Source organism: Dunckerocampus dactyliophorus, chromosome 15, assembly GCF_027744805.1.
Source record: "Dunckerocampus dactyliophorus isolate RoL2022-P2 chromosome 15, RoL_Ddac_1.1, whole genome shotgun sequence".
In the NCBI taxonomy this organism is placed as follows: Eukaryota; Metazoa; Chordata; class Actinopteri; order Syngnathiformes; family Syngnathidae; genus Dunckerocampus; species Dunckerocampus dactyliophorus.
The window spans coordinates 12,506,396-12,519,464 of NC_072833.1; the positions used below are offsets into that span (position 1 = coordinate 12,506,396).

General features: G+C 37.7%; 1 protein-coding gene across 46 annotated transcripts in view; it reads right to left on the minus strand.

The window, feature by feature from the left end:
- The window catches only part of LOC129194857 (receptor-type tyrosine-protein phosphatase delta-like), a 415,432-nt gene that overhangs the window by 45,583 nt on the left and 356,780 nt on the right, over positions 1 to 13,069 (minus strand). For 30 of the 46 annotated variants that reach the window (XM_054800309.1, XM_054800310.1, XM_054800351.1 and 27 more), the window contains 4 exons: positions 12,702 to 12,719; positions 7,916 to 8,026; positions 6,117 to 6,128; positions 4,147 to 4,416 (listed from right to left, as the gene is read on the minus strand). In XM_054800309.1, coding sequence (XP_054656284.1) covers positions 4,147 to 4,416; positions 6,117 to 6,128; positions 7,916 to 8,026; positions 12,702 to 12,719 — 411 coding nt within the window. The remainder of the gene's footprint in view (positions 1 to 4,146; positions 4,417 to 6,116; positions 6,129 to 7,915; positions 8,027 to 12,701; positions 12,720 to 13,069) is intronic. The other 16 variants (XM_054800348.1, XM_054800349.1, XM_054800334.1 and 13 more) reach the window with 3 other exon arrangements.

Sequence of the window (13,069 nt, forward strand, 5' to 3'; positions counted from 1 at the left end):
CATACATTGTAGCGATCTAATAGGGATCTAATTTCTCTTATCTATGGAGTTTTTCCAGAGACATTATTACATCGCTGTTTGACGTGTGCGGTAAAAGGCTTGAGACAAATGTGCACATTAGCACTCAATAAGTCATCAAAACTTACCTTTATGCATTCCCACATAGTATCAGCATTTCAGCACCAATATGAGGTGAAAGAAAAATGGTAAAAATACAGTAGTAGTCTATCTGTGCGGCATGAGATAAAGTTAGCACACGCACAATGGACATGCGTCACGTGAGACGGATGTACCAGAGAGAATCCGCCAACTTTTCTAAATAAAACATAATGGAAATTATTTTTTCTTTCTGTGCGGCCCGGTACCAAATGACCCACGGCCCGGGGATCACTGCTCTAAAGTATATCCAAGTATCTATCTTGAAATATCTTCAAAATATACAGTACATTCTAATAAAAATGGCGGCGAGAGGTTACTGTCCCTTACATGCTTATTTAGTGTTTAAAGTCACGTTCTTTGCTAATCTCAGGTTGTGTTTATAACTTTAATAATTTAGCGGCAGGATTTATGACTTTAATTCCTCACGCCGTGGCGTAAAAGGCAATAGATTGTCTTTATATGCCGTGTGAAGTATGCTACAGGGGGTCGACACTGTCAGGTTGTTATATTGTGACTAATATCTCTGTTATGTTTGAGGAAAAAAAAAGAAAAAGCTAGGCCGATCCCCTTGCGAGGCACCATAGATATGATTGAGTTCAGATAAGTGGCGTGCCTGCGGAGGACGCAGAGATAAGCCCCTAACGGTATTTTCCGGTGTCTTAACACGGCAAGGAGGGTCGTGTCGGGACTCGTCTAAAAGTGTTAAGCACACCTCTCCGTAGGTGACCCGTCATGGTTCATGTCTGATTGGAGTGATGACTCACAAGCTGGGAGACAACTGTGAAAGCTTGATTTACGGGACATAACATTAGCTACACACACATCACCAAAAATGCTGTCTTTATACTCCGTTATTATTATTGTGCATCACTTTTTAACATCATAGTTACCCTATATAAATAAAACCTGAGCAATTAGCTGTAAATACCCATTATTGTTTTTCATTATTTATTTATGAAGTCTTTTGTTGTTTTTTTTTATTACCAGAATATTATGTCTTTTTTGTCAGTTTATTTTCCAAAATAAAATAGGTTATTAATTGTATGTATGTGTATATATGTATGTGAAATGATTAAAATTAATTGATCATGATTAATCACCATTTGCAAGTACAGTATGTCTGGAATATGCCAATTTTACTGTATTTTATTGAAAGAAAGATACATGACGGGACAGGATTTTTTATATATGTGTATGTATTAACAGCTCCAAATGAACTGAAAATTGAAATCAAGTTAAAAGATGTCTGAAAATTGATCTAACACTAGTTTCTTTAATAATACCAGACCATTTAAAATCACAATTTAACCATGTTGGTATGAGCAATGAGGGGTCATTTAAGTAAAATTCATGTTTAGATGCAGCAAATTGTACTTCCGCATTATGAGTTACAAAGTGAGTGGTAAGCACATCCACTTATTGTTTTTCTTTGTATTTCTGTTTATTTTGATCACACATACGTGCAAAATAAAGAGGTTTTTGTGATGTTCGGAGTGTATGCATCTCGTCGTTGTCTAGTGACAGACTTGTTTGTGTGCTGCCGTGGCTTGCCATTATGCATATGTGTTCATTATGCAAAAAAAAAATCAAATTAATGAAATAAATTCATTACTGCTGTTAACGCGCTATTTTTCACAGCCCTATTATATACAGTATATTTTTTTTTGTATAGTTTTAGTATATTTAAATTTTTTGGGGAAATGGAGGTGCATATTCACAGAAACACCTAATTAAATTTGGGTAGGGATTACCTAAATTATTATCCATCCATTTTCTGTGTCGCTTATCCTCACTTGGGTCGCGAGGGCATGATGGAACCTATCCCAGCTGACTTCGGGCGAGAGGCGGGGTACATTCAATTGTTATTATTATTATATTATTTTATTCTTTTTGTTTACCCCGCACACCAAAAGAAATCTATTTAATCAGTATTTACTTATTTTGAACATTTTCATTTTTTTTTCTGATTTATTTATTCTTTTCTTGTGAGTAGATTGTCTAAATATTTGTTGTGAAAGACAGATGCCATTATTAATTGAGATCACTACATCAATCTTGATTGTGGGACCTCCAGTCCATATTTGGTACGGATGTTCCAGTACACTTTTCCTACTACCTGCTTGTGCCACTGCATGTATGCCCTCCCTGCCAGCATCTTACACCCTGCTGTGATGTGCTGCACTGCCTCTGTGGCTTCTTTCCACAGCCTGCACCCGGGATCCTGTCTGATGTGGTAGACCGCAGCCTCTATTGATCTTGTGTTTAGGGCCTGTTCTTGTGCTGCCATGATTAGTGCCGCCGTGCTGTCTTTCAGTGCAGCCTTTTCCAGCCACTGGTATGTTTTCCCAATGTCAGCCACTTCTTCAATTTGTTGGTGGTACATTCCATGCAGGGGTTGTCTTTCCATGACAGCCCATCTGGCTCCTTCTCCTTACTGGGCTTCTGTTGCCTGAGACATTCACTTAGCAGGTCGGCCCTGGGGGCCATTTTCTTGATGTATTCTTAGAGACATGTTGTTTCCTCCCGGATAGTGCCTGTGATAGTGCTCACTGGTCCTCGGCCCCCCTTTTTTCACTTTGTGTGCAGCCTCAGGATGCTGGACTTTAGGTGGAACCCTCCATGCACTGTAAGGAGCTTTCTTGTCTTGATATTAGTGGCTTCCACAGGCCAGGCTATTAAGCCAGCGGAGCATCTGATTCTGGGTAGGGCACGGGTGTTAATGGCCTGGATCTTATTCTTGCCATTTGGCTGACTCTTCTGGATCTGCCTCACCCTCTTTAGGTATTTGGCTGTGGCTGACCTCTAAACTGCCTCCAAATGGTTACCATATGTCTGTGGGATACCCAGGTATTTGTAGCTGTCCTGCACATCTGTTGTGTTGCCTTCAGGTAGTTCAACCCCTTCAATTGCGATCATCTTCCCTCGTCTAGATATCTTTCGGCCACACTTATCTAGTCCGATTGATATTTCAATGTCATTGCTGTGGTGTTTATCCTTGTGAGGTGAATCAGGCAGTCAATGTCATGCTTCTTCTGGGCATATAGTTTGACGTAACCCGTGTAGAGGTGTCTCATCCTTGTTTCACTTCGGAACCGGTGCACGAAGCCACGCTTGTAGCGTCCTGTTGATGTTACACTGTTTCAGGCACTTAGTTTCCATTGGCATTGAGTTGTAGGCTTTCCTGCAGCCCCTTGACGTCTAGGAGAGGTACTGTATTGTCCAGATCCCAAACTAACAATACAACTAAGAATAATACATAGTAATGATAAATAATAAGGGGGTGTTTTCTTGAACTTGTTAATATTTCTCAATAAATAAAGCAGTAACACCCCCAAAAAACATAACATTAAAAACATTTTGAAATAATTTATCAATTAATACATCATTGAATAGTAAAAATCAGACATATGTAGGAGATGGATATATGTAAATAGGGCCACTCCTCCCTACACGCAGAACCGCGTGCTGCACGTAAGGCCCCACGACCCATGGGGAGGGGACCCATTTTGCGTAAGACAAATGTGCATCGCTGCTGCGAGGTACAGAGCACTAAGTCAGCCCGAAGCAGGAGACAAAAAAAGAGACAAATAATCTGACAGCGAGGTTAACATCATGATTGATTGCAGGATAAGAGAGTAAAACTCACCTGCCAGTCCCTGGTAGTGTAATGGTACAGTTGCTGCCTTTCTAAGGCGAAGAGCGTGGGTTAGATCCCAGCTCTGGACATTTTTTTTTTATTCTGCTCATTTTTTATTTGATTTATTTTATAATTTATTGAAAAAATTGTTTCCCATATATTGATATTACACCAAAACATTTATCATGAATTGTAAATAAAAGTCTGCTTAGTGCCCCAATTTGGCGGACGGTCCTGTGTGTAAATGCATAATAAAATAAAAAACAACAGTAAGGCCGACTTTTTGATCCAACCCATAGCTTATTGGATGTGCAGTTGTATCTAATAAAACGGTCATTAGCCGTGCATACCTTTGACTGTAATCTGTGCCACTGCTTCTATGACGCCTAGTGTGGACATAGCCACGCACGTGTAGTTGGCCGACTGGCGCACGTCTGTCAACTCTAAGACGTTACGTCCAATGGGCATGTCGTCCTCCGGCGTTAGGTCCTCAGCGCCGAGCATCCACTTGACGTACGGCATGGGCGAACCCACCGCCACGCACGTGATGTTGACGCTGCCGCCTGGCATGATCTCGTTGTCCGTGGGCGGGATGGAGAAGCGCGGCGGGACACGGCGCACTGGGAGGAAATAAAAAGGCGGCGTAAAAAAACGGAAAATGATGCAATATTTCATGTACTAATGACAAACCGCAATGAAATTGAACACATTCGCTGGTAAATGGATGTAAACACAACATGCACAACATACTGCATCACTGTTATGCAGTGTCGACACAACTTTTTATGACACGGTGGTGTGCAATCACAAAATAATACATGGAAATAAACAGGTGAATAACTTTCAAAAAAGCTGCAGAATTCTATTTATTTAGGACATTATGAGCCATTAAGGCAACCCAAAACATCCATAATGACATTCAAAAAATACAAGTTCACTAAGCAATAATAATAATAATAATAAAAGTAACAATTTAAGAGATACAAATATCTAAAATATATATATTTGTGGTCAGAAGTTTATATGTAGACACTCATCATGAGCTTGAATGTCTGAATAAATTGGGGTTCTGATTCATTTGAACCGCTCTTATGATAATAACACATGGCATATCTTCAATGACTATAAATACAAGAATTGAGCCATTGTTGCTTTTTTGAGACACAGTTTTTAGTTCCGAAGTTTAAATACATGCATCAAGGTGTGTATGTCTATATTTGATATTTGCACCTGTACAATATGTAGACTTTTGACGCTGTGTACATTAGAGAACATTTAAAACACTAAAACTCAATCACTCGCCTTACAAAAACAGAAGTACAAATGAATGATTCATAGCCCGAAATTGATGACCGTCATTCCCATGATGAGTGTTTGTAAACTTCTGACCACAACTTTATAGTCTAGTTCATTTTAGCTTCTTAGCATTTTTTGAGTTACTCTCAGAAAAAGTGCCAAAGAAATGCAGTGTTTTATTATTATTACTTACTTTTATTTATAATTTGTGAATGCATTCTGGATGAACCGTTATCATGCTAATGCCAAACTCTCAATATATATATATATATATATATATATATATATATATATATATATATATATTCAATATAATCAGATTTATTTCAATTTATTTGCATTGATGTATTATTTTATATAATTGGAATACCATATTAATTGAATATATTATTGATTCATTTTTTGTTGCTTTTGCCTTTGATTAGAACTATTAAGACCCTTCACCAAAAAACAGGCTAACATATCAAAAACTGAAAAAAGGAGTTGCATACTAAGCAAAGAAACAAAAATATTTATCTGCTTTGGTGAAGGTAAAAAAGCAGCAGTCTTTCCTGACAATACTATCATTAGTTTTTGTAAAAGTCTTTTTATTGGCCATTAACAACACTTGCTGCAAGAGTGTCTCCGGGGGACATGGCTTACATTATTAAACATTTAATTAATATCCAATTGGACATCCTGTCCCCAGTCACATAACATTATCCTCACTCATTTAAATATCATTACAAACGCCTTTAAAACTACATTCTTTTAGTCCGTAGTGGCAATTACATCAAATAACATGAGCATATTTTGTATTATTATATGCTTTTAGAACTTGAACCGACCATAGAGGCCAAGCGGGAACACTGAGAACATGCAAATGTGGAACCCGTGGCCTCATAATAGGCATGCACCTGTGGCAATAATGACCATTCATCAACACATGGGTGATAACAGTTAATAATAATAATAATATGACATTTTAAACACAATTTCAGGACATTTCTTGCTGTAATTGGAGAAAGAGGAAAAACACACCAACCTTCTCGTAGCTCTGAGGGGTTTTTTCGACACAAAAAAAAAAAAAGAAAAATAAGGAGAAAAAACAGGGGAGAGTAAAAAGGCATCCAGGTTAAACAATTCGAAGGACTGCACCCTGCTTTAATAAAACTCAATAAATCACACTAAAATGACCTTTTCTGTGTTGGTTTCATTCTGACAGCTAACAACCAGAGACAAAAAAACACATACAGATACACTATATGGGGCAAAAGTACTGAAACATGCCTTTTAATACAATCATTTGGATTCACGTGTTGCTATATGGCCCATGGGCTGCAGGTTGGCTGCACATGATATATTATTATTTTAAAAAAAAATTACAATTCCGAAAAATCTTTAAAAATCCTAAATATCTCCGAGCTCATGTAATATCTTTAAGAGCATAATTTGTACCACTTTTACTTCCTGCAGGCCAAATGTCTCAACTAGATCAGGAGTGGACCACACGTGGACCACACGAAAACATTTTAGACCACTTTTATTGTCTCAAAACTTTTGTCCATGTTGCTCAGGGGTGGGCTACTCTTTATGTGATCAAGGAATCATTTTGTGAGTTGGGCATTTTTGAGCTATACCAGTTCCTTTCACGGTTTTTCATGTTTTTAGAATTGCATGTCGGGCTGTGAGTAAATGCTCTTGTGGGACATATACTGCCAATGCAGGCTGCCCAACCCAGACATAAAGACTAGCAGATCAAAAAATAACAATAAGAATTTGTAGACAATCTTATAAAAATCGTGTACATTATATGATAGCGTTACGAGAACAATTGGTACCACATTTACTCCCCTGAAGGTAATGTGTCCCAACACTTTTGTCCTTGTAGATCAGGGGTGGACAACGTTTTTGAGCTTTTATAACTTTTCCTTTATGTTTAAGTGTTTTTAGAATTGTAGCTCCCCGGTGCTGGCAGCACTCATGCAGCCCCAGACCATGACATTCCCACGACAATGCTTGACTGTGTTGATACTTGTCTTTGAACTCCTCACACACAAGCGTGACACTAACTGAGCAAATAAGTTTTTCTCGGTCTCATCAAACCACAGCACATGGTTCCAGTAATCCATGTACTTAGTCTGCTTGTCTTTAAAAGACTGTTTGTGGGCTTTCTTGTGCATCATCTTTAAAAGAGGCCTTCCTTCCGGGATGACAGCCATGTTGACCAATTTGATGCGCTGCGCAATGTATGGTCTGAGCACTGACAAGCTGAATTCAACGTCACAAATTCAACCTCTACAGCAATGCTGGCAGCACTCATACGTCTATTTTCCAAATGCAGCCTCCGGATATGACGCTGAACATGTGCACTCAACTTTTTCGGTCGACCACAGCGAGGCCTGTTTTCCGTGTTTGTGAATTGCATGTCAGACCGAAAAAACATGCTTTAGTGTGCATTATATGGCCCATGGGCCACAAGTTGCCCACCCTTGATATATATACACTTTGGTAAGCATAATATTAAGGCAAAGCAAAGCAAAAGGTAGGAAAAATTTGATAAATAAGTTAGAAAATGCACCATATTTTTATCATTAAAAAAATTCTATAAAACAGGTGTCCTTCCAATATTGCCCAATTGGGAGAAATAGAGAGGATTGCATCAAAAAAGAGGGTAAAAGTCAGGATTGGAAAAGGCAAAGCAGAGCAGATGGGTTCACATTAGTGCAGGTTAAAAAAAATAAAAAATAAAATAAAAGTGTATACTTACTTTATGTGGAACCTGTAAGCTTTATTGAACATCAATTGCTTAATCAATAAAATATAATATACAACATAACATACCTCGGACGTAAAGGTTGGCCGGTGCCGAGTAGCGCGTTCCGTCGTTGTTGGTCGCCACGCATTCGTACTTCCCCTGATCAGACTCTTCACTCTGCTCGATCTGAAGGGCACCTGGTTAGGAACAACAAACGAGGGCAGCAGAGGAGACTTAAACAATGTAAAAACATACATCCTTCAAAAAGACGTCCAATTTTAGCATTAAATAATAATGGTGTACTGTTCCTTTAAGAGCTATATCATTTGTTTGATCCACTGGCTGTGGCACAATGGAGACTGCAGACAGCAGGAACCTCCAAAGTCATTCAGAAAGCTACGACGAAATGTATGCAAAAAACAGAGAGAAACAATATAGGGGACAAAAGTATTGAGACACGCCTTTAAATGAACAATCAAAGAAAATCCAGATAATTCTATGATTCTAACATTTGTGGTTTGATGAGTGGGGTGTGGAAGCCTGGCCCTTCTGGATTCATTGGGAAAAAAGACCAATCATAATTTTGTGCTGAAAAAAATAGCACACCATGAATATATAGATTAGTATATAACAACAGTAATGATAATAATTCCGAAAAAACGTTTAAAAAATCCTTAGAAATTCCCCAAAATCTCAGACTGTTTTACTTTTAAATGGACATTTTGGACCACTTTTACTCTTCTAAAAGGTAAAAACACAATCATAATATCAAAATTTTCTTTCATAGGAATCAATTATAATTGAATTCATCTGTTCCAGTGTCAATCTGTGGCCATCAAATACGCTTCATTAACTGTACTACCAACATTAATGTTCTTGTTCACGTTTTGTTCGATAAATGTGGTGCAATTCCATGCAGCACTTTGTCACATCCCTTTCCTGGTTCAATGGTTAAACATCACACATGTTGAAGTCTTGTGCAAAGTATTTGGTATTTGGAACGTTTTGCATCCTAAAAGATTACAATCTTTGTGTTAAACATTCCTATTTTGCGCGCTTGTACCGCTTTTTCGCACCCATTTCCTGGTTCTATGGTTATCGTCACACATGTTGAAGTGTCGTGTGATTACAGTGCAAAGTTTTAATTATTTATTTTTGGATTTGGAACGTATTGCATCCTAAAAGATTGCAAACCAGAAAACGTGTATGATATTTTCTGCAAGTTTAACAGTATTCAAGCCATGTGCCCATTTTTTGGTTCTATGGCTATTATAATGCATCACTGGTAAAAAAATAAATAAATAAATAATAATAATAATAAAATAATAATAATAATAATAATAATAATAAAACATTAAAAAAGTAATACACAAAATATCCTTGGGGAGTTAAAAGAGTTAAAGCTTCATGAGATTTGCTCAAGTTTCATGAGAATAAAGCGTGCATTAGAATTCCTATCATAAAAATAATTGTATCATAAAACATTACACGTTTTTTTCACAACCGTATCATTATCACATTTTTTTTTGATGAAATAATTTCCCCCAAATATTATGGATAAATTGCAAATCAATTTTGGAGACTATGGTTATCGTCATATCATATATCCCCTTTTCTTCCACCCCTGGATCTAAAATAAATACAAATTAAAAGCGAAATGCACAAGTATTTTAAGTGGAAGTAAAGTCTCATAAGATTTGATGAAGTCTCATTCCATGTTTTCTAAAACTACTTTATTTAAAATGACTTATTAATTCTTAATCGTGAGATATTTTGGTTGGATTCCAAATTGACTTTGGATGTTCCCGTTTCCTTACTTTTTCTATTTCAGCCATGAATGTCTCCACTGCTGGCAACAAAAGTCAGTACACCCCTAAGTGAAAATGCCCAAATTGGGCATAAAGTGTCAATAATTTGTGTGGATAACTTTTTTTCCAGCACCGTCTTTGCCCTTGGGCATTGAGTTCACCAGAGCTTCACAGGTTGCCTGTGGAATCCTCTTCCACTCCTCCATGACGACGGCACATAGCTGACGGATGTTAGGCACCTTGCGCTCCTCCATCTTCCGTTAGAGGATCCCCACAGATGCTCAGCAGGGTTTAGGTCGAGACACATGCTTGGGCAGCAAGATAATGGTCGTCTTGGGGTTGTCATGTTAGAACACTGCCCTGCGACTCAGTTTACACAGGCAGGGCATCATGCTCTGCTTCAGGATGTCGCAACTCACAATACATGTTGGCATTCATGTTTTCCTTAGTGAACTCTGCTCCCCAGTGCTGGCAGCACTCGTGCAGCCCCATACCCTGACACTCCCACCACCATATTTGACTGTGTTGTCTTGGTGCTTGTCTTTGAACACACGTTTGACATGATCTGAACCAAGTAAGTTTATCTCGCCTTCATCAGACCACAGGACATGCTTCCACTAATCCATGTCCTTAGTCTGGTTGTCTTCAGAAAATTGTTTGTGGGCTTTCTTGTGCGTCACCTTTTGATGAGACTTCCTTCTGGGACGACAACGGAAATCTTCTTATAGCCTTGGCCATCTTTATGTACAACAACAGTCTTTTTTTCCCCCACATCTTCAGAGTTCTTTGCCGTGTTGCACTTCAGTATAAAAGAGTGTGAGAGCGATGAGACCAAGTTTAACACACCTGCTCCCCATTCACACCTGAGACCTTGTCACATAAGAGAGTCACATGAAACTGGAGGGAAAATGGCTAACTGGGCCCAGTTTGAACACTTTCACCTTGGTGTGTACTCACTTACGTTACCAGTGGTTTAGACATTAATGGCTGCGTGTTGAGTAACTTCGAGGGGACGGTAAATTTCCACAGTTATGCAAGCTTTACACTGACTACTTTACATGACATCAAAGTGTCATTTCTTCAGTGTTGTCCCATGAAAAGATAGAATAACATATTTGCAGAAATGTGCGGGGTGTACTCACTTTTGTGAGGTACTGTATGTAGAAGGGAAAAAATGGGTTTAAGGAGACACTTATCCTTTTTTGAGTTTTTCTTTAAAAAAAAAAAAAAAAAGTTGAAAAAATGTTCCTGTTCTTATCTTGAATATTGCGGTTGAATTCCACTTTGACTTTAGAGACGCCCGTCTACTGTTTCTATTTTTTCTGTTACTAAAATCCCAACATTTTCCAACCACTACAATCCCTCAAATTAACACAAATGAAAGATTGGCTGGCGACCAGTCCAGGGTGTACCCCGCCTGTCGCCCGAAGTCAGCTGGGATAGGCTCCAGCATACCCCCGCGACCCTAATGAGGAGAAGCGGTATAGAAAATGGGTGGATGGATGGAAATATTTTTGTATTATATTTTCCAAAAACTATTATAGAATTAGATCATTTTAAATGAGAAGAGATGAAAAATAAATTGACAGTTATTTCTTATTTAATTAAAAATTATACTTTATAACGAAAGTCAAAAATGTTTTTTTCACAGAATATATTTTTCCCAACTTTTCTGGTTTTGTTTTCCTTTCCTTTTGTTTTTTTTATTTTTTTTTTTATTATTTATTTATTTATTTTTTACATTTTTTATAACACCTTTTGTTTAACATTGTGTCTTTCTCCCGGGTACTGCAGTTCAATTCCAAATTGACTTTGGAGGTTCCCGTTTCTCTACTGTTTCTATTTTATATATTTAAAAATAGGAATCAAAGCTATCCTTTTGCCATACCTATTTAAAATATATTTTGAAGGGAAAAACTGTGTTTGAAAAGACACTCATCCTAATTCCAATGCTTAAAAAAAAGACAAATAATAATAAAAAAAAGATTTAGCCCTGTTAATATAGTGTACAACATGTAACTGGTCAATATGGGGATGAGTGGTACTGCTTTAAGGGGAAACATGGATCAAACAAAAGAGGTTTACAGTAGAAGAAAAGCAGCATAACGGGAAAGGAATGACTTTTTTTTCCAGCATATTCAATCACAAATCGAGTCACATTGAGAAAAAGGCAGCATTGTGCAAAAAAATGTGAGGGAAGAAAAAGATCCATTGCACTTTCGAAACAAATCCAACACATAACCCTCTGGAATAAAAGTTTGCTTTTTTGTTGACATGCAAGAAATGGATGTCAGAACAACTTACAACCTCGCCAACAAACAAACCCTTAGCTGAAAAATAAAATACAAGTGTATTAGAGAAGACAAAATTCAAAATTTGCTGGGCCAAAAAGACACCCTTTGTTATTAAAAATCCACCATGGGATTAGCAGTGTGGTGTCACAGGACCAGACAAAAACAACTGCAAAAAAATGTGTCCTCCTTCCTTCCGTCTCTCCGACTCTACTGTTTTCCCAAACCCTGAAAAATTCCAAAAATTACCAAAAAAAAGTCAAGAAAAGTGAGAAAAATAGGTGAGAAAGAGGTGGAAAAAAAAGCACCGGAAGAAACTTTATCAAAAAAGTGGTCGTTTGGGCTTTTTTGTAGAGAGAGGTATAGGAGAGGAAAGCAAAGTAGAAGAATGGAAAAAAAAATAGTTCAGCTTCTGCATCACTCCATATTTTTTTTTATGAATTTATTTATTTTTTTTGCTGAACAAAAACAGCTTAAGGGAGGGGAAAAATATGCTTGGTTGTTTTAGTTGGACAAAAAAGAGGGACGCATGATTTGCTATATGGCAAAAAACAACAAAAATAATAATAATAATAATAATAATTGTCATTGGATATGCTTTTTTTTCTCTTTATCTTTTCGAGCCAGGGTAAGCATATCACAAGAGGCTCTAATTGAAAAATAGAATTAAATAGATGGTATTTGAAATCAAAGAAGGGATGTGATGGAGAGGAAGAGGAGGAGGATAACAAACATGGCGGCGATTCACTTGAGCATCACTTCAGCGCTCTTACCTCGTATTGGCGTACCACCTGGGTGGATAATATGAATGCAAATAAGATTAGAAAGAAGAAGGATTAGTACGCTTTTGGGGGGGGGGTGCTTTTGGAAGAAATGTAAACAGTAAATAGTAAGGGTGTAACGGTACATGTATTTGTAATCATATTTTTTGGTACAGAACATTTTGGAACACATTTAGTGAGGGACAGGAAGTATATACTGTATGTGGTAAAAATGTCCTGTTTGGGAACACTTGGACTTCCCTCTCAAATACGTAAACAGACAACGACAAATGGACAAACAATGTGGCGTCATTGAACAGTAGACATGGAACGGGGACTACAAGCTGTTTTTCTCCTCTCCTGGTTCTATGGTTATCATC